Below are 26,346 nucleotides of genomic sequence, written 5' to 3'. Positions count from 1 at the left end.
TATCACACGTGCTTATCAGCAAATTCACTCTGACTTCTGATAAAGTGGAGTGGACACAAGAGCAAAGTGGCGCAAGGGACACAGCAAGAAGTCATTAAGAAATAGAGCATTATTGGAAGGCATGATTCACTGTTCCAGCAGCCTGTTCAGGTCCTTCGGTATTTTACTGTTATGCCCCAAAGCAACAGAGCTTGTTTTTAAAAGACAAGCAGAGCACCCTTTAGAGTCCACTCAGATGAACCTGCTCCACAGTTTTTTGTTCCTCAGAGTGGGAATAACATGGTTATGCATTTTCATGATATGTTTTATAGGGTTTGTCCTACACATGTGCATGTGTAAAACACATTTATTTGCCATGTTCTGATGACCTGCCCATGCCGTTACAAACACTCTCCACCCGGGCAGAGTGTTCATCTGTTTTGATGCGCAATTTAAATTAAAACATAGCATGTGATAATGCAATTTATTTTAAAGAGGCATGAGATCTGACTTCTTTCTTTAATATTAATGTTTTCTTTTTTCTGGGTATGGTTTAAGAAAGGACCCTCTAACTGATATGTGGAAGGCAGAATCTGATGCTAATCAAGTTGCATAAATACCATGTGTCACAGTTTCCTGTTTTGTGCTGCACCCACATCTAGAGGAGTGGATCAAGTAAAAGTTGCAGCAACCACTTCCTTTAGGCCTGGGTACTATTCTGCCTGATAGCAGTTACCAATGAGGAACTAACAATGTTTTCTGAAACAAAGCCACTCTGACAGCAAGTTTGACAATAATCTTTAATATTTAACAGATATCCCCTGCCACGACTAAATTATACATCCGATCGACCAGCAAAAGGAAATACTGAATCACATTAAAATAGATTCCCATATGTTTTCCATTCACAATAAATGGTTACACCTCCGGACAGAAACAAAACATGTAACACAGGATAGATCTTTGATTTGGGTTTCAGAGCTGTATTGCTGTACATTAGATAGTCAGTGTGGCAAGATGACAGAGGGTGAGGCTCAGAAACAGTTTCAAAGTTCAAAAATAAAGTTTTTAAATCAACAAAACACAGAAATACATCAAATAAATAGGCACAAGGGCCAAACAAAATGGTTTCAAAACAAAAACAATTAAACAAAACTTACAAAATAAATCTTCCAGGCTGGGTGTTGCCTTCATTGGTTTCAAACACACAAAAAAAACCACTCTCGCTCTCCTTCTCGCTCTCCAACCTCTCCCAAAACTATCCTCCCTACTGGGAGCCTGAGGCCTCCTTTTATGCCAGGTGGCTAAATGATAATTGAATAATTACATTAGTTGATTGTTCCTACCTGGGGCAATCAACCTGGGCAGGGAGGAGAATTTAACTCCATCCCTGCCAGTATTTCCAAGGGCAGAGCCCTGCTCTGCCACAGTCAGCTTTTGCAAAAATACAAGCACTGTGCTGATTTAGCCTGTGTTACATAAATTGTGTCTGGAAAGCATCATAAAGAGGTCAGAGAACAGTAAAAAATAAAATCTACATATACTGATGCACAAAATGAAATGCTACACTCAGGTTTAATAGATTTAATATTTGAAACATAGATAACAGAAAAAATCATAGGAAATGTGAATATAAATTCAGATCAAAGAATCGTGATACATTTTCAGTATGAAACCTGACACACTGTCAAAATAAAAACATTACAGAGTTAGTATCAGGTATGACCTCCCTGAGCATTAGCACAATCCTGGCAGCGTTGATGTGTAGACCTGATCAGCCTTTGGATTAACCTTAACCTTAGAAAAAAGTGTTCACTTCGGGATTCGGCCAAAACAAACCTTGATGAAAGTGCAGAAGACGAATCGCCAGCCCACCTGATTGCATGTAGTACAGTAAGCAGGGGAAACTGGTTTCTATGGGACAACATGAGCAAAAATACAGAGCAAAGAATGATAAGCACTGTTTAGACTTGGCTTGCAGAAACAAAAAAAAAAATGTTGCCTCAAGGACTTTGTCAATGTATCGCTGAGCAGAAAGTTTGCCCTCAATCTGCACCAAAGGCATTCTTTTTTTAAAGGAGATTCCTCCTCACATCATCACACTTCCAAACCCCACTAGTTGGCTTGAACAACGCAAGAGTCAGCATAACGCTCACCACAACATCTCCACACACATTGTCTTCCGTCAGGTTTGTCTAGGGCAAAACAGCATTCACCGGTGAATAAAACACTTCAGCACTCCCTCTGCTGCCAGCTCAGATGATCTCTGGCCCACAGAAGACAGAGATTTTGTCTCTCAGCTGTCAACATGTTACCTCTGAACAGCCTAAGAGCATGCTAATCATTTTCATGCAGACGGCGAGCTGCAGTCATTCTGCTGATGCGCCGGTTATTTCTTCCTGGAATTTCTCGTGCTGTAGCCGCTGCAGTCTGAAAATGATTACGCATGTGGATCAGACGGATGTGATGGTCCTCGGCTGGTGTGGTGACCCTCTGCTTTCCACAACGTGATCTGTCCCTCACAGAGCCGGCTTCCTGGTTTCTCTGGGCTAGTCTGCTGAGTTTTGAAGCAGAACATCTCATTCTCTAGGCAACTTCTCTCACAGACATGCCGCCTTCAATCATGCCAATAACAACCAGGCATTCTTCATTACTCAAGCAGGGCACGGTTGTATCTTTTGCTTTTCTTGCGTTAATTAAAATCATGTCTTTTCAATGCCTATTTATACAGCTTCTTAATCAACTCATTTTGACAATTGGCAAAAACAAGCTAACCATGTGATAAGCGGTCAGACTTTTAAAAAATGTACTTTGTACTGTCTTGCCATTTTTTTCCCAGCTGTAATGAATTGGCTTCTAGGCCTGTTGATGTAATGGAAAGGCAAGGGCTGGACGTGAGACTCATGTCCATACTGTATTATTGACTCTATTAGATCCATCACATCCTGCCCCAGCTTAGTCAAAGCTTGTCCTCGAGTGTAAACACAAGTGCATGTCCACCTAAACTCAAGGAGTTTCATTCAGGCTTGTCACCATGGCCACTTGTTGTTTCAACTACAGGGGTCATGATTCTTTCACATAGGGTGCCACTGCTACGAATTGGCATCTCAGACCATTGAATTAAAAGGAAAGGCAAGAGCTGGTCGTGAACCGTTACAGTTCCAATACATTCAACTAAAGAGCAAGCTCTGCAGCCAAGAGGCAAATATGGGTCTTATGCTGATGCCAGCCACTAGGACTAATCAACCACTAGAAGGAGATTCTTTGCACAATCTGTTTTGACTTCAATTGGTATTGATTTCAATGTCTGTGACAGGACTGAAAGGAGTCCCTGTCGTAATTTTCCCTCCCGACCACCGGCAGCGCTGTGTAGGGTTGACCGTGATTGGATCAGGAGGCTGAACTCTGACCATGCAGGAAGTTCCGGGTCAGGCAGCCATCTTGGCCCAAGGTAGAACCATGCGGCCGTCGGGTCCCATCACTGCAATCAGCTATGCTGTTCTCGTTGATTGGCTGACGTAGGGCAGCATGCTGATTGCAGGGGTGGGACCTGGCAGTATTTAAGCAGTATGGTTTTTGCCATTTATAAGAACATAAGAAAGTTTACAAACGAGAGGAGGCCATTCGGCCCATCTTGCTCGTTAGTAGCTTATTGATCCCAAAATCTCATCAAGCAGCTTCTTGAAGGATCCCAGGGTGTCAGCTTCAACAACATTTGGGGAGTTGATTCCAGACCCTCACAATTCTCTGTGTAAAAAAGTGTCTCCTATTTTCTGTTCTGAATGCCCCTTTTTCTAAACTCCATTTGTGACCCCTGGTCCTTGTTTCTTTTTTCAGGCTGAAAAAGTCCCTTGGGTCGACATTGTCAATACCTTTTAGAATTTTGAATGCTTGAATTAGGTCGCCACGTAGTCTTCTTTGTTCAAGACTGAACAGATTCAATTCTTTTAGCCTGTCTGCATATGACATGCCTTTTAAGCCCGGAATAATTCTGGTCGCTCTTCTTTGCACTCTTTCTAGAGCAGCAATATCTTTTTTATAGCGAGGTGACCAGAACTGCACACAATATTCAAGATGAGGTCTTACTAGTGCATTGTACAGTTTTAACATTACTCCCTTGATTTAAATTCAACACTTTTCACAATGTATCCGAGCATCTTGTTAGCCTTTTTTATAGCTTCCCCACATTGCCTAGATGAAGACATTTCTGAGTCAACAAAAACTCCTAGGTCTTTTTCATAGATTCCTTCTCCAATTTCAATATCTCCCATATGATATTTATAATGTACATTTTTATTTCCTGCGTGCAGTACCTTACACTTTTCTCTATTAAATGTCATTTGCCATGTATCTGCCCAGTTCTGAATCTTGTCTAGATCATTTTGAATGACCTTTGCTGCTGCAACAGTGTTTGCCACTCCTCCTACTTTTGTGTCGTCTGCAAATTTAACAAGTTTGCTTACTATACCAGAATCTAAATCATTAATGTAGATTAGGAATAGCAGAGGACCTAATACTGATCCCTGTGGTACACCGCTGGTTACCACACTCCATTCTGAGGTTTTTCCTCTAATCAGTACTTTCTGTTTTCTACATGTTAACCACTCCCTAATCCATGTACATGTGTTTCCTTGAATCCCAACTGCGTTCAGTTTGAGAATTAATCTTTTGTGCGGGACTTTTGTCAAAAGCTTTCTGGAAATCTAAATAAACCATGTCATATGCTTTGCAATTATCCATTATCGATGTTGCATCCTCAAAAAAATCAAGCAAGTTAGTTAGGCACGATCTCCCTTTCCTAAAACCATGTTGACTGTCTCCCAGTACCCTGTTACCATATAGGTAATTTTCCATTTTGGATCTTATTATAGTTTCCATAAGTTTGCATATAATAGAAGTCAGGCTTACTGGTCTGTAGTTACCTGGTTCAGTTTTGTTTCCCTTTTTGTGGATCGGTATTACGTTTGCAATTTTCCAGTCTGTCGGTACCACCCCTGTGTCAAGAGACTGCTGCATGATCTTGGTTAGCGGTTTGTAAATTACTTCTTTCATTTCTTTGAGTACTACTGATCTCATCCGGCCCAGGGGATTTGTTTATTTTAAGAGCTCCTAGTCCCTTTAACACTTCTGCCTCAGTTATGCTAAAGTTATTTAAAACTGGATAGGAACTGGATGACATGTGGGGCATGTTCAGTATCTTCCTTTGTAAAAACTTGTGAAAAGTAATCATTTAACATATTTGCTATTTTTTTTTCTTCCTCTACGATTTTGCCATTTGTATCTCTTAAACATTTAATCTCCTCTTTGAATGTTCTCTTGCTGTTGTAATATTGGAAAAACATTTTGGAATTGGTTTTAGCCCCCTTAGCAATGTTCATTTCTATTTCTCTCTTGGCCTTTCTAACTTCCTTTTTGACTTGCATTTGCAGTTCTGTGTACTCTTTCTGTGTACTTTCTTTTTGGTCCTTTTTTAATGCTCTGTAAAGTGCCTTTTTTCGCTGAATATTTTTTTTAATTGATCTATTAAACCATTTTGGCAATTTAGTTTTACATTTAGATTTGTCTACTTTAGGGATATAATTGTTTTGCGCCTCTAGTACTACATTTTTGAAGAACAACCATCCTTCTTCTGTGGGTGTTTTCTCTATTTTACTCCAATCTACTTCTGTTAGTCTCTGTTTCATGCCTTCATAGTTTGCTTTTCTAAAATTGTAAACCTTAGCTTTAGTCTTTACTTTTGGGGATTTAAAAAACACTTCAAATGAGACCATGTTGTGGTCTGAGTTTGCCAGTGGTTCTCTGACCTCTGTTTTAGTTATTCTATCTTCGTTATTTGAAAAGACTAAATCAAGGCATGCCTCCCCTCTAGTGGGTGCCTTCACAAATTGTGTTAGGAAGCAGTCATTTGTCATTTCCACCATTTCTATTTCATCCTTCGTGCTACCCACCGGGGTTTTCCCATTTTATTTGGGGGAAGTTGAAATCCCCCATTAGTATGGCTTCTCCTTTGCTACACGCATTTCTAATGTCATTGTATAACAGATTATTTTGCTCACCGTCTGAATCTGGCGGTCTATAGCATGCTCCTATTATTATGCCTTTTGAATTTTTGTCTGTTATTCTGACCCATATTGATTCGGTTTTATTTTCTTTGTCCAGGTTTAACACCTGGGCTTCAAGACTGTTTCTTATGTATAGCGCTACCCCTCCTCCTCTTCTGTCCTGCCTGTCTTTCCTATACAGTGTATACCCACAAATATTATATTCGTCCCCATCACTCTCAGATAACCATGTTTCTGTAACACCTATCACATCATAGTTACCTGTTAGTGCAGTAGCTTCAAGTTCTAGAATTTTGTTTCTGATACTTCTAGCATTTAGATAAACACATTTAATGGTTGTCTTACCTGAGTTGTTGTTCTTGTTTTGATGCGGTCTCCCTTCTGTTTTTTTTGTTGATTTCTCCCCCCTTCCTTTCTAGTTTAAATGCTTCCGAACCTGCTCGAGGATCTTTTCTCCAAGTAGACTAGTTCCCTTGTTATTTAAATGCAGTCCATCCCGTCTATACAGATAGTCCTCGTTGTAGAAAGTGGTCCAATGATCAAGATAGGTGAAGCCTTCCCGTGTGCACCACGTCTTCAACCATTGGTTTTGATTTATTATTTCCAGCTGTCCATATGGTCCTTTGCAAGGTGCGGGTAGTATACCAGAAAATACCACAGTTTTGGTTTTCTCTTTTAATTTCCTTCCTAGCTCTCTGAATTTGTTTTGCAGGGATTTTGGTCTGTCTCTTCCAATGTTGTTTGTACCGATGTGGACGACTACTACCGGGTCGTCTCCTGTTCGTTCTAGGAGCCTGTCCACGTTCTCAGTGATGTGCTTGACCGAGGCTCCCGGAAGGCAGCACACTGTTGTAGTAAGGGGGTCCAAACTGCGAACTGAACTTGCTGTGTTTCTCAATATGGAGTCCCCAACAATCATGACCTCCCTTCTTTTTGCTGTCTGGTCACCACTGTCAATAGGGTCCTGGATGTTGTTCCTTTCATTCTCTTGTTGTTGGTTCTGCTCATCAAAATTCTGAAGTGACTCAAATCTGTTGGTTGTTTTGATTTCTGGTGGTTGTGTTTGAGGAAGTTTCTTTTTTTCCCTGCTTCTGCCTACCTGAACCCAGCTGTTCTGACCTTCTATCTCCCTGGTGGCTTTCAGTCTGTTAGGGGTGATGCAGACTTCCATGAATTGTGGGTGTGCCAGTTCCTCAAGATCCTGTTGCTGTCTCACTTCTTCCAGCTCCATTTCTAGCATACTTACTAGTTTATGCAAATCCTGGATCGCGCGGCACTTTACGCACACTTGGTTTAGCTCCGCTGGGTTTTCTCGGATTTCCCACATCAAGCAGGTGTCACAGATTACTGGCTTGAAGACCATGTTGAGGGTTTTTTTTTTTTTTGAAGTTTAGTTTCTTCTGCAGCCGTCAACCTGCTTTCAATCTGCTTCGAAACTGCTCTGTACTTTTCCACGCCTGTACTTCTCCCACTCACTGTCGCTTCCACTCGCTGTCGCTGGGAAGACTGCCTCGTTTAACTGCGTTGTTCTGCTGTGCTGTCGGCTCCTCCCCTCGCCCGTGTCTCAAAACGGCGCTGAATTTGAATCAGCTGCTCCGAGTTTCAGCTTGTTTGTTATCAGAAAAACACACGCGCTGCTGCTGTGTTTCCCCAATGTCCTCTGTTTTCTGATTAAAGCAATTCAAGATGCAATTTCTCCTTTCTGCTTCGAAACTGCTCTGTACTTTTCCACGCTGTACTTCTCCCACTTGCTGTCGCTTCCACTCGCTGTCGCTGGGAAGACTGCCTCGTTTAACTGCGTTGTTCTGCTGTGCTGTCGGCTCCTCCCCTCGCCCGTGTCTCAAAACGGCGCTGAATTTGAATCAGCTGCTCCGAGTTTCAGCTTGTTTGTTATCAGAAAAACACACGCGGCTGCTGCTGTGTTTCCCCAATGTCCTCTGTTTTCTGATTAAAGCAATTCAAGATGCAATTTCTCCTTTCTGCTTCGAAACTGCTCTGTACTTTTCCACACCTGTACTTCTCCCACTCGCTGTCGCTGGGAAGACTGCCTCATTTAGCCTCCACGCTGTACTTCTCGCGACTTCTCTCTGTGCTGGGAAGACTGCCTCGTTTCGTTTGCCATTCGCTCTCCCTGGGCTGAACTGAAAACACATACTGTGCTTGTTGTGTTGCTTTCATTCACTGCTGTTATTCACAGAAGCTTGAAAACCTTGGACACTGTGTTGGATTACTGGAGTGAGGAACCGAGGACTGGCCATTAATCTGTGAAAGGGAGCTAAGAAGCGGTGAGAGGGAACCCACCACAGTACCACAAAGAAACCCAGTGCTTCCTTTATTGTTATTTATTTTGTAACTGTGACATTTTTTGTTTACTCTTTTTATTTCAAGTTTACCATTGCTGGTATTCCAGGTGGTTTTCTTGTTTATTTTTTGCAATACTGGACTGTTCTATTTTTGTTTTGGTAAAATAAAACCCTGCCCTGATACCATTGATGGTACAGGGCTCGAAGGACTAATCTCCATTTCCGGCTCCTGTGTGCTGTCATTTCTGGTCCTTCCCAAAAGCTCCACCCACTACCCTCCCACAATGTCTCATTTTAATTTAAATTCAAAACTGGTAAAAAGCACACTTTATGTCCACTGTAGATAGCCCTTTCTCCATTCTCGTATTAAACCAGTATTTGTATCATCCAAAACATCTCCAAAGCCTCATTTTCTTTGTTCTAGCTATGATACACCTGCATAGAAAGAGCTTCTAACACAATGTTTTTCAATACACTACACCCTCAGCAAGAAGATATACAGCAGAAAGACCAAGCTGTAAAATACATTTAAAAAATCATTTTAAGCTATGCCAGATCTTGTTTTTAGCAACTCCAAAAAACACTATGGAGATTCCAAAAAACACTATTGAGATTCCAAAACACACCATCGAGATTCTAAAAAACACTATTGAGGTTCCAAAAAAAAACTATTGAGATTCTAAAAAACACTACTAAGATTCAGACTTCCTGAATATATTGATCCAGCAATCTGGGCATTCAGGATTATTCTGCAGCTATTGCTCAGGAAGTTTTAGATGGGCGTGTAACAAATGCTGAGCTGCTTGACAGTCACTTCATATTCACTGTGCTGTGTAAACTGAACTCTAGCTTTGGGACTGGAGAGCAACGGTTCATTGATTTATGCCACATTACATGCACGTATTAAAAAAATACAATAGAAAAACATACACACATTTTTTTTTATCAATATAGAATGTTCTTCTACATCATCTACTTCACATTCATGACAGAATACAATTGGAAAAAATAAAAAAAAGACTTGGAAAAGGAAAAAGGAACATGATTTGTTTTCACTTACACACAGAGAACCGCTAGCACTTAGACCATCAAAGGGTCTTTGAAAAGCCAAATAGTTGGGATTTCCTTTACTGCCAGATGTTTGCAAATGGTATACAGTCCCGGCCAGATCCTGCATATGGGGACAGTAGGGGTGTGATTTAGCACCCCCAATTGTAATAATATTTTCATGCAGTCCCACTCAATATCTCTGCCAGTTATTGGTTCAGAATAAAGCATTCATTCAAAATGTAGTTCAACTGAATTTACAGGAGGGCAAATCCATCTCCATTCATCTTTTTGTTGTTGTTTGCGTGTGCATGTGGGTGTGTGTTTGCGTGTGCATGTGTGAGTGTGTGTGCGTTATTTAGCCTGTGTTGTTTAGCCGTGTGATATATTATTGTATTCTTTTATGTTCACAGATGGATGAAATAGATGCAATGTTCAGTGACTTGTTGGGGGAGATGGACCTCTTAACCCAGGTAAGTGCATTTCCCACGTGTGTCTTATGGAAGGAACAGTTCAGGATATTAGGTCAGTTTTTACCAGTAAACATGGAGTTGTAAAGTACCAGTATTACTGATTTGTAATGCAATATTGTATTAAGTGTTAATATTAAATGATTCCATTGAAGTGAGTGTAAGGGAAGAAGAAAAAATGCTTTTATGTTAAATACATATTGACAAATGTATTTTAAAATGGATATCTCTAAGTATTCTGGGACTGAAAAAACCCCCTGCTGTATATTTATAATTTAAGAGCTAATTCAAATAACTTATGTTGGAAATCCGAACACAAATAGATGGTATCATATTACATCTGAGTTTGATTTAACATTTTAACTTGTGTTTATTTTTTCCCCACCCCCACCCCTAACACACAGAGTTTAGGGGATGAAACAGTTCCATCACAACCTCCCCCCAGCACCGAACTCAACTATTCTGTTGGTTTTAAAGGCTTAAATGGTAAGTGAAGTGAAGCATCATGATTCATGGCACTGCAGGAATGACACTGGAGTACGTAAAGTTGGCTGAGGTCAATTATGTCATGAATTTACGTTGGGCAGAGGACTTTACTCCAATTGAATATTAATATGGGTTTAGAGAGCTGTTAGCTGTTAGAAAGTACCTTTAAACATTTTATGGTGACTTTTCAGGAAGTTCAGGGGTCCTGATAATTGTATACAAACCATAAAGGGTCTGCCTTGCTCTATCTCTATTTTGAGTGGTTTGCTCAATTTTCCCAGTAATAAAGCAACAATGTTTCAACAAAGATAGAGTGCAGGGTCAATCCCGATTTCAGTCTATTTGCATAGTTTCAGCTCTATTGAAATGTGTTTAAACAAAATGATCAAGAACAATCTGATATACCCCAAAAGTACAATATATAAGAACAATTTCATCTGGCAGGAGTGTCTGCATTTGCAACTTCCACAGCACAATGTATAGTAAATACAAACCCCATTTGTTATGTACTAGGACTGACTGCCATCCAATTTTATTTTTTGTTTTTTGCCTTTGCCACTGACAGAGTCGCTCAATGAACTAGAGGACAATGAATTGGATGCTTTAATGGCAGATCTGGCAGCAGAAGTCTGTCAACCCGAAATAAACCTAACTTCTTCAACTCTGCCTCCTCCCCCTGAAGAGAACAGCTTCAGTGCTCACACAAGTAATTTCCCAGCGGCTCCTAACAGTTTGCATTGCCGTGGCTCGTTACCACTTCCTCCACGTCAGGCTGTTCCTGCTACTGTTCCTGCACCCCCTCCTGAGCCCTCGGCACCGCTATCACAGGTAACAACCATGGGCACCTCTACTTGCAGAATCAAGGGACAGTCTGACTCTGGGGCAGGAGGCAATATACAGGGGTAAGGCAAGAGCTGCTTCCAGGACATCACTGATTTGATTCTATTTGGATCATGTCAACCGAGCATCTGCCTGGAATACAAGTATTTTAATATTAAAAGGGAGCAGGCTGGGCGTGAACCGGGCTCATCTGCATTCAGGGTTTCAAAGCTTTTTAACCTCGTCTCATCTCCCTGACAAAGGACAGGACAGAATCCGTAACGACAGTGTATCACACAGCCCTGCCCGTTTCACAAGCAAGGAAGAAGGAGCAGTTATATAGTTTTGTGCTAGTTTTTAAATTTTAAAATGATTTATTTTTGTGAACATTTGCACTTGTCCTTGCGCATGCTTCAAAATATAGTATTACATTAACACTGGCCTGTTACTAACTTGGGGCTGTCAGATTTTAGTTTAAGGATGACCAGATTCATTATTTTGCAGTAATTCCAGTATGTAGTAAAAAATACATTTTAGGTGAATTTTAGGGGAACTGCCTTTTCAGAAGGCAGACAGTAAATGGGGTTAAATTTAGAAATAAAATCTGTATACGAGCATAAATGAATGAATGTATTTTTTCTCTTGGTAGGGATTTATAAAGAACTATGCCATTAAATAATGCCTACTGAATTTTGCCTCATGCAATTAATGCAGCAAAGCATTTTATAGGCATGTCTGTGTCATCGTCAGCGACATCAAAGCAAAGTCATATACATGTATAGCACAGTGCCTAGTGACCTGCTGTTTTGTTTGTTTATTCATTTATTTGTTTATTTCAGGAAGAAAAGGAGGCCCAGGCAAAAGCTGACAAAATTAAACTTGCACTAGAAAAGCTTCAAGAAGCCAAGGTTAAAAAGGTATGACGTCAGATCTCTGCCTCGCCCTATATTGTAGTGTCATCAAACCACGTCATGCAGTCCATCCAGCTGAAGGCTCTTTAAGGGTCGGTACCACTCTTTAACTTTTTGCCACACGTTGATACATTTTGTTTTTGTTTTTTTTTTGTTTTTTGTTTGTTTTTTTTTTTATTTACAATTTAGCCACAAAAAGCCACCAGTCTCTACCACGGCAATCTAAAATCATTTGTTGTCTCTTTTTCTTAAAATTGTTGTGAAAATCTTTTGGGGATGACGATTTAAAAAAGTGGATGCGCCCTTTTCCATTTAGTTTTTAATAGACTAATTATTTGATGTTCATGTAGATTAATCTGCCCCATAAGAGAGTGGTCTCTTCTAGACAGGATAAACACATTCATGGGCCCGTCAGGGGAAGCTCAACAACAACACTGCTCATTGGTTAAACACAGTCTTCATTTTCCAATGGCATCAATATAAAAAAAAAATGACATGTAGATTACATTTTGTATGTGGTTGCTAGTCACTGCACATGGTTAATGTCAGCTTCTCCACTTATTCATTTTTTTCCGGTATTTTAGTAAAAAATAAATGTTGAACAGTATCTTTGAAAACAGGAAACGGCAGCATTATAAACAGTTCCAGCTCTGGGAACTAGCATTGTGGGAAGACAGATATTATATTTTCATAATGCAAAAAACATATTTCTGTGGCAATTGGAAAGAGATTCATAATAATATCCCAGGATATGACTTTCCTTTCTCTTTTCAATTCTTGTTATTTTGAAGAGAAACAAAGCAGATTCATTATGTGGTTTTGCTCAGGTGTAATGTAACTCCTCTAATAAGGAAATGCGCTTCTGGTTCTTGTATTTATTTATTTATTTGAAGCAGGGGCTAAAAATTGGTTTTTACAGGAATCAAAATTGTGAAGCCAAATGTTCTTCATTTGGCTGAAGTTGCTAGTCTATGTTATTCTCTGTAGCCAGACACAAGCGGGTGCTGAAATGAGGCCTTACGTCCATTCGTATATCCCTCACATTCTCTACCTAACAAAAAAGTTAGCCATGGAAATAATTGTGGCACAGGTAAACTACACAAGGATTGTGGGAAATCTGTGACCTCCAGGGCAAGGCCATAGAATACCAGGCCTATCCTCTATTTTCAATGTTCTCAGGATGCCCAATATGGATTAACTTTTGCACAGTTACTGATTTTTGTCAAATTTATTTGACCAAAATTCATATTGCATTTAAAAATCTTTGAAACAGAAATATATCATGACAGCCATTATAGGCCCGTCCTGTTTTCACCTTCCTCGAGGTAGATATAGACTTGATGGTCGAGTTTCAGTAAAAGTTAGGGACAGATATCCATTAAACTGACTTAATTGTTTTTTTTAAACAGCTTGTTATTAAAGTGTTGATGAACGACAGCAGCTCCAAAACCCTGATGGTGGATGAAAGGCAGACGGTTCGAGACATTTTAGATCATCTTTTCGAGAAGTCACATTGTGACTGCAGTGTGGAGTGGTGTTTGTATGAGATTAATCCTGATCTACAGATCGGTAAGTAAAAATAGGACATGGATAACAGCCATTCGCGATTTTATATTGCTCACCCACTGCAAGATCCTGCCGTATGAGTTTACAGCTCAGTAACCTATAAATAAATCCATACAGATATAAATAAATAAATACAATGAGAAATTGTGTGTTTTTAAGCATTATGGATGGTCTCTTATTCCTCTGGTTGCCTCTTCATTATGATTAGAATATTTTTTGCTTGTTTTTGTTTTGCTCTTAAAAATACGTAGCATTTAGAGTAAAATATTACAGATCAAAAATGATATACTGGTGCTTTTTGATATTATTCACTTTCCATTGCCCTAAATATTTGACAGAAATTACAACTAGCCACAGCAACTTTTCATTGTACAGGCTTGTATTTGAAATATATTCATATCCAGAACTAACGCTGACTGATGTTAATGTTCTGAGTGACACCAAAGAGGAAAGAAGTGGATTTTAAAAGAACATTTTGTGAGACGGGCCTGTCTTGTATTTTAGCTAACAAATATGTGTCTTGGGCAACTACTCATAGACAAGCCAATTTATTTAAGCCATCTGATTTGCTCATGAACACAAAGGTATGTCTTTACCCAAGAGAAGCACAGCATGTTTATGTCAGTCTCTGCCTGTCAGATAGGATCTGAATAACTTGTCCCCATATTTTCCTATTTTAATGGAAAACGACACACGAGGCAAAGATGAATGGTCCACATGTGACAAAATCTGTCAGCAGATTTATAAAAATTGAACTAATAAAAGATGTGGCTCAATCTGGAACAAATCCAGAATAGTACATCACCACGTTGGCCATGATCCAACATGATCTGGGCTAAAAAAGACAACATAGCTTGTATAAATGCTATTAATCCACAGCTGTGGAAATGAAATACCTAAACTTACTGAAACTATGGAAACAATTTTTTTTTTTTTGGTCAAATATTGAAACTTCCATACAGGTTTGAGAAATGCAGATTAATCAATCATTTAAAGTAGGTTTATAAAAAATATTAGCAATGTAATGATTATACAGTATCATTTTATTAAACTAGGAAATGGCTGCTGCTAATTTCACTACATTTAAAAAAATAAATAAAAAAAACCTCTCAAATATATTGTGTATTTATGGGAAGAGAACAAAACATCAACACATTCCCGTGTAGAGTGCATCTATTTCACTGTTTATTGATATTTGATTTAATAAAGATTTAACGCTTGTCAGAAAGAAACCCTTGGCCTGTAGCTTGCTTGTGCACTGCTGTGTCTGAGATACACTTCAAGCACTGAATCTATTTAACCCACAACCAAGAATAATTAGGGGGGGGGGGGGGGGGGGGGGGGGGGGGGGGGGGGGGGGGGGGGGGGGGGGGGGGGGGGGGGGGGGGGGGGGGGGGGCATGATTGAAGCCTGGGGGGGGGGGGGGGGGGGCGGGGGGGGGGGGGGGGGGGGGGGGGGGGGGGGGAAACCTGGTTGGGGGGGGGGGGGGCATTGTAAAAGGACTTGACATATGTAACAAGGCAGAGTGAGCATCTTAAACACTGTGTAAAAGAGCTGGGCTGGTCTGCATCTGTGGTTATACACCTTTTAACCTATCTCACCTCTGAGGTCAATCAGCTACTAAGATCTGGACAGCCACAGAATAACTGAATAACCTCCTCTCGTTCGTACATTTTTTACATCTTTTTTATTTCCTTAATCAAATCTAACTAAATGTTTCCCTCTCTCTAAACCCTGATTTTGACCAATGAAGCCCTAGCCAAATTAAGAAAACAATGGAGTGTTCTGGTCTGTAAAGGATTGTTTCTGTGCAACTGAAAACAACCTTGCTGTTTGTTGCAAAGTGTGTATAACAAGTTAGAGAATGCTCCTGATAGAGACTGCCATGCTGGTCAAAATGATTTTGTAAATAGGAAGTTTCTCTTTCGCCTTTTTTGGTTCAAGTGTTACTTCTTCAAACACATTTTAATGCAAGAAAGGTGAAAATGCCCATTAGCCTCTTCAAATATCCTTAATTATCAGAGATTCATTAGCCTCTTCATATATCCTTAATTATCAGAGATTCATTAGCCTCTTCATATCTCCCTGATTATCATAGATTCAGATTTGCCCTTTTAACAGGTTATGTATTTCCCTTTGGGTATTGCATTTTTTTTCACTTAATCTGAAAACAGTGAAAAATGCAGTTTCGCCCTATTTGCAAAAAAATAAAAAAGATTCCCAACAGAGATGTAAATGCTGTACAACAAAATGTTTGTTATTGATGACATTAAAATATTTGAATAAGATACAAACCCAGCTTTTACTTTGCAGCAGATGTACAATTTTTAATGGTGTGTCCTTTTTGGTGTTTTTAACAGAGAGGTTCTTTGAAGACCATGAAAATTTAGTGGAAGTCTTATCTCAATGGACAAGAGACAGTGAAAACAAGATTCTGTTTGTGGAAAAACCAAATAAATATGCTGTTTTTAAAAACCCTCAGGTAAAAATAACAATTCACTTTTCTGTCATTATTCATTGTGTGTTATAGTTTTGTGTTTTATGCATGGGCAGATTATTGACCATGTCAGATAGCTTGGCATTTGTCTATAATCACACTTACAAATGCAGACTCTTGGCTGTTAAAACAAATGCAACTGTTGGCTGTTAAAACCACATGTTACCTTTATATGTGGGAACTTGTTTCTATAAAAGGACACAACCACAAGACAACATGGCTCTTAATATTAATATAGCTGATTTAGTTTGATGACTGATTGGTTTTGCATATGTCAGTCCTTCCCATAGTTCCTACTGAAGAGAACATTAATCTATCAGTAGGGTTAGCCTGTTAACACCCAGTGTGTGAACTGCTGTGGAGCACAATGGAAACAGTCACATCATAATGTAAAAAGCATCTTTTTCAAGAATTACTGTTAGGAATCATTTCCCCAAAGTGCATAAAACCATGACTTTCCACCGTAAAATTAAAAGGCATGCATTGTGTTGTAAAGTCTGCAAATATAACAGCATGTTAATAAATATCCTTTTTAACTGCCCAATGTATTGTAGAGGGCAAGACATTTTAAGTACAGTTTAAAAGAGGTATAGCAGAAAAGGCTATGCAAAGTTCTACGAACCTGAACTTTGTGCAACACGAATCCTTAAAAACCAACAGTAGTTCTGTTGACTTTGAAAGTCAGAGATAGCTGAATGCAATTGCCACTTGGAAAAGGAGGGTTTTAATTAACGAAAGAGTATATAACTCACTTTGAAAAAGAAATGTGACTCCGACTATACAGAGGGAGAGTGCAGACTACCTAGATATACTGTTATTTGCACCTTGTGTACATTGCTAGAGAAAGGATCAATGCAACCTATCTGAACTCTGGATACGTATATTATATGACAACTGACCTGTACTGTAGATTTTATTTGAATTATACAAATAAAAACCCAAGAGTAACTAATGAAATCTTGGTATACTAGGTATTACAATACAGTTTCCTTACAGGCAACAGATCATTATCATGGGTTTTGCCTAATTGTATTTGTAATGTTGTCAGAGTCCCACCACACTTTACCTGCAATGTACACTTTCTCCTTCACACGTTTGTATGCATATAATATGTTCTTATAGCACTGTAAGTGTTCCTGGCTACTTCTAATCATGACGATTCTATTCATGCAGAGACGAGCAAAGAGTACCAGAGAAAATGCACGACTAGAGGAATTCACTGAACAATTAACTATAAACAAATTGTGTTGGGTTAGGGAGTTCTATCGTAATGTTGAAAACTTTTTAAATGTATAACGAATTGTTACAGTATATGCATGGAATACTATGTATAATAACTAACAACTACAAACACCAATGGCACTTCAAACTTATTTATCTATAGCCTACATTCGTACATACTAATATACATACAGACGTAGATGTGAATATAAGAAAAAAAAACATTCCAGCCAAGCCTACCTAGATGGCTTACGATATTTATTTATTTTTAACAAAAAAAGATTGCAAAATGCACATTAAGAATTGTATACAGTAAGCTGTGGCAAAATATTCCCAAATGAGGGAAAATGACTGGTGCGGTTTTTTTTTTGGTTTTTTTATCCATGCCGTCTGATTTTTACCCACACGCCAGATAATCGTAAATCAGCATTTTATATTATACACAAAACAGATATTCCCATTATTTTTCATTTCCATTTGGCTGTTGCTCGCTGGGGTGGGAGAGTCGTCTTCCTGTACGCTAGTAGTTTCCATAACAGCGAATTATGCTTCCATTCGTTTTTCTTCATCTCGCTAATATGCATTTAATAGGCATATTACGAGTTCCCCTTATTTAGTTGCTGAGACAAGATGTGATGTACATGACCTGCGACAATTAAGCTTTTTAACGAGAAATGCGTTCATTAATGACCTCATCGACTCAATTTGAAAGCATTAACGGATTGATTTTTCTTTTACACATTTCGTTTGAAATCACTTGCTAGTAAAGCTGTCGTTACTGTATCGTGAGTTTGATACAATAACACTGCTTTTTGAAAATCCCCCCTTTATCAGCGTCTGTCTGAGTCATATCCACTTTTAATTAAAGATTAACAAATAGTAATAATTGTTCTTTCTCATGTCCACACTGAAAAAAAAGAACCTTTGAAAGCGTGTTTTAAACAGCCGCAATTGCTGCTGGCATTTCCCAGTCCGCTTTTTCTCGTGTGTTAGCCAAGTATCTAATTCTCATTAGAGTCGGGGAGTACTTACTAGCCTTGGAAACAAATTTGTGTTATTTTAGTGCAATGATTTATATTTAAAATACATTGAGAACTGTAAATGTATGTGTGTGCGATTTTACTGTATTGCTGCAGCAAACCACAACTCTACCTGCCGCTATTTTATTTGAAAAAATGCGCACTTTGTAAATTGTCGTAACCAAAATTGCGATGTGTTTGCGCTGCGGCTTGCCCCCATCTTAGTACATCTACCCCAATATGCAGCACAGTATTAGGATTCATGTATTATTTAGCAGTCTCTTCTACAAAACGAATGGTTTATTAGATGTAATAAATATTTAATTATCCATCTGTTTTGTCGAAATTTTCTATGAAGTTCAGACATTTTGGAAAACATAGAGACATCATAGGGTTATAGTAAACTATTCCCCATGGTCCCTTTTATATTAATCAGTGAAATCTATAAGAAAATATAGGGTCTAAAACCAGATTTCAATGTTTACAGAATATCAAAGGGACAATTATATATATCTATATATATATATATATATATATATATATATATATATATATATATATATATATATATATATATATATATATATATATATATAATATATATATATATATATAAGTACAAAACGGTTATGTGAGTTTAAATCCTACACAAGTTTAAATTACACAAGACAGAAACATACCGCAGTACAGTACATCTCCTTCCCAGTAACGTTTAACAGACTTGCCTTTGTCTTGTGGAAGGTCATGAAAAATGTTCAACAAATCCTGATACCATCTTAAGTAAAAGAAAATACACAGACAAATAACAACGTGTACTGTGCAACAATCCAGATACATGGCTTTCTGTAATGATGACTGACGAAGCTACTGTAGCACGACACTACCAACCTGGAGGCAGTCCCTACTGCAGAAACCTCTTCATGTGTTGACTCAGAAATGTCTTCATCTAGATAATGTGGGGAAGCTATAAAAAAGGCTAACAAGATGCTCGGATACATTGTGAAAAGTGTTGAATTTAAATCAAGGGAAGTAATGTTAAAACTGTACAATGCACTAGTAAGACCTCATCTTGAATATTGTGTTCAGTTCTGGTCACCTCGCTATAAAAAAGATATTGCTGCTCTAGAAAGAGTGCAAAGAAGAGCAACCAGAATTATTCCGGGCTTAAAAGGCATGTCATATGCAGACAGGCTAAAAGAATTGAATCTGTTCAGTCTTGAACAAAGAAGACTACGTGGCGACCTAATTCAAGCATTCAAAATTCTAAAAGGTATTGACAGTGTCGACCCAAGGGACTTTTTCGACCTGAAAAAAGAAACAAGGACCAGGGGTCACAAATGGAGTTTAGAAAAAGGGGCATTCAGAACAGAAAATAGGAGACACTTTTTTACACAGAGAATTGTGAGGGTCTGGAATCAACTCCCCAGTAATGTTGTTGAAGCTGACACCCTGGGATCCTTCAAGAAGCTGCTTGATGAGATTTTGGGATCAATAAGCTACTAACAACCAAACGAGCAAGATGGGCTGAATGGCTTCCTCTCGTTTGTAAACTTTCTTATGTTCTTATGTACAGTACCTGAGTATCACAATACATTCCCAGGTATTTGCTATGGCGATAGTTTAACTGTGTTAATGCACTAATGAGTTTGGATCCACACGTCCAGTAAGTGTGGTGTCCACAGAAGTTGCTTGAACAGATCCATTCATGTTTTTGTCCATTACTTGGACCTATTGCACTTCGTTTGACATCACAGCTGTCTAACACAATGTAGCACCGTCCTTTTAAAATCATCTGTTAGTAACACACCCTGTGCTGGTGCCATGTTATAATATTCCACCTGGACAGGAGAGCAAGTTAGCAGTAACACGCTGTTCAGCCTTCTTCAATAATCACCGTGTAACGTGTAACAATTTTTTTTTTTTTTTTTTTTTTTGTTCCTGGGTAGTAAGTGTTATTTCCTAATTGCTTATGCCTCAAAAGTATAGAAAATGGCTATTATTCCCACAAACTTTGCTTTTGTGACCGGGACAGGTAAATTTCAAAACGTCACTATTTCCAATGAGAAAACAGGCGAATGTGTGTCTTTTCGTTCAAATAAAGTCAGAAAAAAAACAACATATGAATCCAAATGAACATGTATTTATACTAAAGTAATACAAAAATGACTACAAAAGATTTAGAAGTGAGTAGTTTTTAGAGATTTACGATTTACAGTAAATTTACAGTATAATCGTAAATCTCGAAAAACTACTCACTTCTAAATCTTTTGTAGTCATTTTTGTATTACTTTAGTATAAATACATGTTCATTTGGATTCATATGTTGTTTTTTTCTGACTTTATGTGAACGAAAATACATAAAAGCGCCCGTTGTCTCATTGGAAATAGTGATATTTTGAAATGTACCTGTCCTGGTCACAAAAGCAAAGTTTGTGGGGAATAATAGCCATTTTCTATACTTTTGAGGCATGAGCAATTAGGAAATAACACTTACTACCCAGGAAAAAAAATTGTGTTACATAGTGTAATAGCCTACAAATAAGGGCAGAACATGAGAGAAGGGGTTGTAAAAAAAGTGCAGGTTCCATGCAGCAGAGTGGAGCAATTAGTGAGAGCAGTAAAGAGTTTCAGTGCATGATTAAATGTGATTGAAGGAGCATTGAAAGATGAAGTAAATAAGATTTAACATTTGGCAGTGCACTGCCTGACTCACTCCATCCACCAGCTGAGCGCGTGAGGTCTCAAATACAAGCGTAGCGCACCCACCCAAGGTGCTTGCAGAATGAAGGCTAACTTACTTCCTTAGAGAAAAGCAGATCTGTTAAAATGCTAACAATTTTCTATCTGAGAGCCATCTTATAAAGTACCAACAGCAAAAGTTCAAACCCACTTTTAATGTTAAAACGTGTTAACTACAAATATAAGATATGTAAGATCTAGCTATTGCAGCTAGCCTTCACGTCTACATTCCGTCTGCTAGGAAGTTGGAAAGGGTTCCTTTGCTTATTTTTCCTTCATTAAGCTGGAATAACCTTCCTGCTAAAATAAAGGCAAGTGTCAGTCTCCCTGTGTTTAAGAACCTGTTATTGTAGCACTTAAAAACGTTTTTTAACTTTATTCTGCTCACGGGGTGTGATTTTACCACATGTTGATTGTGTGAATGAAAGGGAATTGTAACCTGCCTGTAGTCCTCTGGGACACCTTTGGAAATGAGATGTTCCATCTCAAGGGTCTATCCTGGACTGAAATAAATCAATACATTCTGACTCTTTAGTATAGATTTTTCTTAGTTTATTAGACAAAATTTTGACAAAGTGTTTATTTTTATTTTTATTTAAATAGGTCATTTAGTCACAAGCTGCATCCAATTTTTTGTCTAATTACAGAAAATTTCCATCCACGCCATCATATATATATATATATATATATATATATATATATATATATATATAATTATATATATATATATATATATCTAATATATATATATCGTATATCCTATTTCCGACTTATTAAGTGGCAAATTACTTAACTATCCATATCAAAAGGCCGTGGGTTTGTTAATTAATGTGATATGTATTTTTGTAGTACTACAGAAGAATATAAAATTTTAAATTTAACCATTTTTCCTCCTAGAATTTTTACATTGGGAAGAAAGAAAAAAAAGAGGGAAAAGACATGAAGGAAAAAGACAAGGCGTCCTTACTGAAGGTGAATGAGATGTCATTTGGCCCTGTTGGATTGGACATTTCTTTAAATAGTGTGTGTAGATTGTACCCTCAGATCCTTCCAGCTGTCTTGTGACAGGAAGCCATTAGGCAGTCTGTTGTAAACTAGAAGGTATTATTTTAGGCAGCCTCCACAGTGAAGTAAAATATTTCAATTGACTGATTACCCCCCCCCCCCCCCCCCCCCGTCTCTCCCCGTCTCTCACTCTCTAATTTTATGCAGGAGAGCTTCTGTGGATCCTCAGTTATTGTACCCGATCTTGAAGGAGCTCTTTATTTAAAAGAAGATGGAAAAAAGTCCTGGAAGCGTCGTTACTTTCTCCTTCGAGCTTCTGGAATTTATTACGTACCCAAAGGAAAGACTAAGGTCAGAAAGTCCAAAGAAACATTTAAAGCAAAAGAAAACAAATCAAAAGGCAATTCACAGCGTTGAAAGTGAAGAATTCCCTAGTGAGCCTTTCCTCGCCTGTCTCGTGTACCTGAGAACCGCCCTTCAACCACAACACTTGTGCAAATATTGAGTTCTTAACTGTTCCCATTGCCAAGAGCTCCCTCTTTCAATGTGCCACAAAGCTCTGGTGTTTTTATCCCTTTTAACTTCTTAACTTTAAAACGGAGGCAGTTACAAATACAACTACACAGCTTGCTCCTAACTGCAGCCTTTCCTCTTCTTGAGGATACAGATACAGAGTAGTACCATTTTAACTTTCAAAAAGCATATCAGCTTTTTTGTCTAAATAGTATCATGAATACTGTTCAGCTGCCATTGAAAAGTCACTCAAGCTGCAAGTGGCAGTCTAGTTGCAAATGATAGTTAAACAGAAAACATACAGGTGTGAAATTGCATGCGTGTGTATTTGTAATTAAGGTTCAGTAACTAATATGATATTTTTTTCAGTAATCAGAATACTGTATTTTCTTCATATGGGAATAGTTTAAGAAAAACTTCAGGAGAAGGTAAAGTTGCATATTGTTAACCAAAGTTGATTTAGTTCCCTACAGTATATATTACGCTGTGATAGGCTTCCATGCATTATTTCAGAGCCCGACTGTTCAAATATTATAAAAGCATATTGTGTTAAGAAATCTGAAGGGCTAACAAGTGTCCTTTCCTTTTGCAGACTTCACAGGATTTGGCATGCTTCATCCAGTTTGACAATGTACACGTGTACTACGGCACACAGTACAAAAATAAATACAAGGCACCAACAGACTACTGCTTTGTTCTGAAGGTAAGAAGGCAGGGTCACAATACTGATTATAAATAATATATTACAATCATGACTTGAATAGCACGCTGTATTTGTACAGCTATGGACAAACGTTTTGCATCACCTACAATTTTATAATTGAGACATTGTTAAAAAAAAAAATAAATCTATCTGAATGTACTTTAGATATTTTATTTAATATTGTGTAATCAAATAAACTACAAAAAGCCATAACTAGTATGTTATTTCATGTTAAATTTTGAAATGTCACTTTTTTTTTTTTTTTTTTTTTTTTTTTTTGCTATGTATATGGAAAATTACAAAGCAGTATGTAATTCAATATGTTAATGTAACATTACTGAGCAGGTTTCATTAGACTTTGAGTCAAAATGAGTTAATTCTATAGGGTGATGCAACACTTTTAGCCACAGCTGCAAGGTGATAAGGTCAGCCAGAAGCACACAGTTGGCAGATAACAGTTGGGGATGAGGAAGAAGTCTGAAATTCTCTCCTCGCAATGAATTCTAATATGGGTTACATAAAGATTCTTTTTTGGGTTGATTTATGTGCAGCAAAACAAAAGGTGTAAATCTAATTTCGCAGTAGATTATTTGTGAGGAAAAGAGCAGAAATGTGTGTAAGACTTCCTCAAGATTTATTTGCAGTCTGAAACAAACAAATGCACAATATGAAATTAGGTATCCGACGATAGCAATTTTGAGACTGTATATATGCTGCTAGTTTTGTGCACTAAGAGAGACTGCTGTTAACAGTATCAGATGTGTTTCTGAGGTCTGTATGCACAGACCTCACACAGCCAGGCCTCCGCCTCTCATAGCTTGGGGCTGTTGTTTGTAAAGTACATTGCAAGTAAATTCGAGAATTTAAATTTTGATATCAAGCTCAGCACTGCTGAAAATAGACCAGAGGGAATTGTGATCACAACTAAATACATGACTGAGTGTCAATTCAACAAACTTCACACATTCACACAGTAAGTGACCAAAAACATTTCAGAGGCAAGGACTCAGCTGATGTGCGAATGCTGTGGAAAGATGTGCGAAGGCCGGTCAGGGGGAAGTTTGATCCCGGGGTGATAGTATTATCTGAAATAAATATCTGTGTTCAAATGAAAAGTTTATATAGGGGCTGAACATCAATTCCCCTATTCATCCAAGCAAACTTTCATTAAGGTCATATTTAATTTACTGTGAGAATTAGACCTAGCAACACTGGCATTACATTATTTTTGGTTCTGTACAGCAGAGGCAAAAGATCATTTTTGTAAAACCACAAGTTTTATCCAATATTGCCATCCACAACAAATAGCATTCTTCTAATCACTGTTGATCCTCTAGATATTATATATGCATATTGCTAAAATACATTTAATTTTTAACCATTAGCAAAAGGATTGGCGGTTTCTCACTGAGTAAAAGGGCTGTGGATTTGATCAAAGCCAAGGGCATCATTTAATAAAAAAATCAGGAAATATTCCAGTTATGTTATAGAGGGTCAACAAATGTAATATTATCCAAAACCATATAATATTTTAAAGGACCTTTGACAGTTTAGTGGTAAAGTAGTGCCATCTGCTGTTGGTAAGGAGAAACTGCAGCATTTGTAAAGCAGAAATTACTACTGTATGTATTCCTTCTAATTGCATATTCATATTAATTACATGGCAATATGGGCAAAAAAAGCAATATTCCTGAAACTGTGAAGTATATTCCAAACATCTGATATTTATAAAAGAAGGTCCTATCCCGTAGAATGTATGTTGGCCCCGTAAAAAACATGTTATGAGGCAAGAGAGAGCTGTAAACACTCAAAAGAAAGTAAACTGACACTGGAATGTGTTTTGAATATGAAGAAACAAAGAGAACTGGCGTTGTAAATATGATGCTTCCGTTGGGACCACAAACAGACCTTTACAACACAGAGGTAATATTGTCATCACGCAATACGTTTTTTTTTAGTGTGGTCCTGGTTCGGTCTAGTTACAGCTGAGGTGAGACAGGGTGTAAAAGGGTTCCTGACTTTCCCAAGGTCGGAGTCAGTAGCTGAGCTAGAATGTAATCACTTGAGGTCCTGGCTTCACTTTTTTTCCCACCACCAGACCACACTGCAAATCACAAATGTGTCCAAGCCTGTCACTCACAAACAATAATGAAATGCATCCTGCCCTGCAAGATGGGTCCAGGAGGGAACAACAAGACTGCAGTGGAATGTTCTTCTTGTGTTTTGGAACTGCAGTGCCCTCACTAATACCAGTTTATGTGTGCTGGAATCCTGCATTGAAAAATCAGTTGACAGGAGAGGAGGCTCCCTGTTCAGAAAAAAAAACTTTCTTTGGATAACATGTGGAATGGAGATGAGGACTTGGTGGATACTTGGGGTAATATCTGGAAGAGTCTGTGCAGTGTGTGCAATATGTGTAGAACTTGTCATAAACATTGACCTACCTCATTACAAAGAAAGATAGCATAAATCATTTTTCTCCATTGCAACTCTTTATGAGTGAAAATAACCATGCAGTTCCAAATGAGATCTTCTCAAGATGGCTGCCCACAATACAGCATGGGCCTTTTAATAGGACAGTTTTGTGCTCAAGTTGTATCCTAGAAGCAGCAACAACTAGGACAGCTGTCCTGTGGGTTAAATAGTTAAGGACCTGTCTACTGTATACTATAGCTGTTTTAAGATTGCATGGCAGCAGGGCAACTCCCTATCCCTACAGTGCTTAAACCTACCTTTACTGCCGCTTATCTTTGTGTGCTCCATCCCCTCCCACACTTCTCCTGCTTACTGTAGCATTACTGTGCCTGCGTTTCTCACGTGTCCCTAGGAGGAAGAAGCCTTGCTCTCTTTTCTATTTCAGTTTTTCTAATGTCCTGTTTCCAGCATCCACAGATCCAGAAGGAGTCACAGTACATCAAATACCTGTGCTGCGATGATCGGTGGCTGATGCACCTGTGGGTGACAGGAATAAGGATAGCCAAGGTAAGCACCTTCAGAATAGTAACA

The 26,346-nt window shown here is 38.4% G+C and overlaps 1 protein-coding gene across 1 annotated transcript in view; it reads left to right on the top strand.

Annotated features, from left to right (window-relative positions):
- The window catches only part of LOC121314122 (amyloid beta A4 precursor protein-binding family B member 1-interacting protein-like), a 35,870-nt gene that overhangs the window by 5,881 nt on the left and 3,643 nt on the right, over window positions 1–26,346 (top strand). Inside the window, exons 2-11 of the mRNA XM_041247057.1 lie at window positions 9,805–9,864; window positions 10,266–10,347; window positions 10,913–11,175; window positions 12,006–12,083; window positions 13,487–13,646; window positions 16,004–16,125; window positions 22,017–22,091; window positions 22,332–22,475; window positions 23,230–23,340; window positions 26,224–26,322. Of these exons, the coding sequence (XP_041102991.1) occupies window positions 9,805–9,864; window positions 10,266–10,347; window positions 10,913–11,175; window positions 12,006–12,083; window positions 13,487–13,646; window positions 16,004–16,125; window positions 22,017–22,091; window positions 22,332–22,475; window positions 23,230–23,340; window positions 26,224–26,322 (1,194 nt within the window). The remainder of the gene's footprint in view (window positions 1–9,804; window positions 9,865–10,265; window positions 10,348–10,912; window positions 11,176–12,005; window positions 12,084–13,486; window positions 13,647–16,003; window positions 16,126–22,016; window positions 22,092–22,331; window positions 22,476–23,229; window positions 23,341–26,223; window positions 26,323–26,346) is intronic.

This window comes from Polyodon spathula, chromosome 4 (genome assembly GCF_017654505.1).
Source record: "Polyodon spathula isolate WHYD16114869_AA chromosome 4, ASM1765450v1, whole genome shotgun sequence".
Lineage (NCBI taxonomy): Eukaryota > Metazoa > Chordata > Actinopteri > Acipenseriformes > Polyodontidae > Polyodon > Polyodon spathula.
Note: the sequence above shows the minus strand (reverse complement) of the source record. Positions and strands in the feature narration are given on the sequence as shown.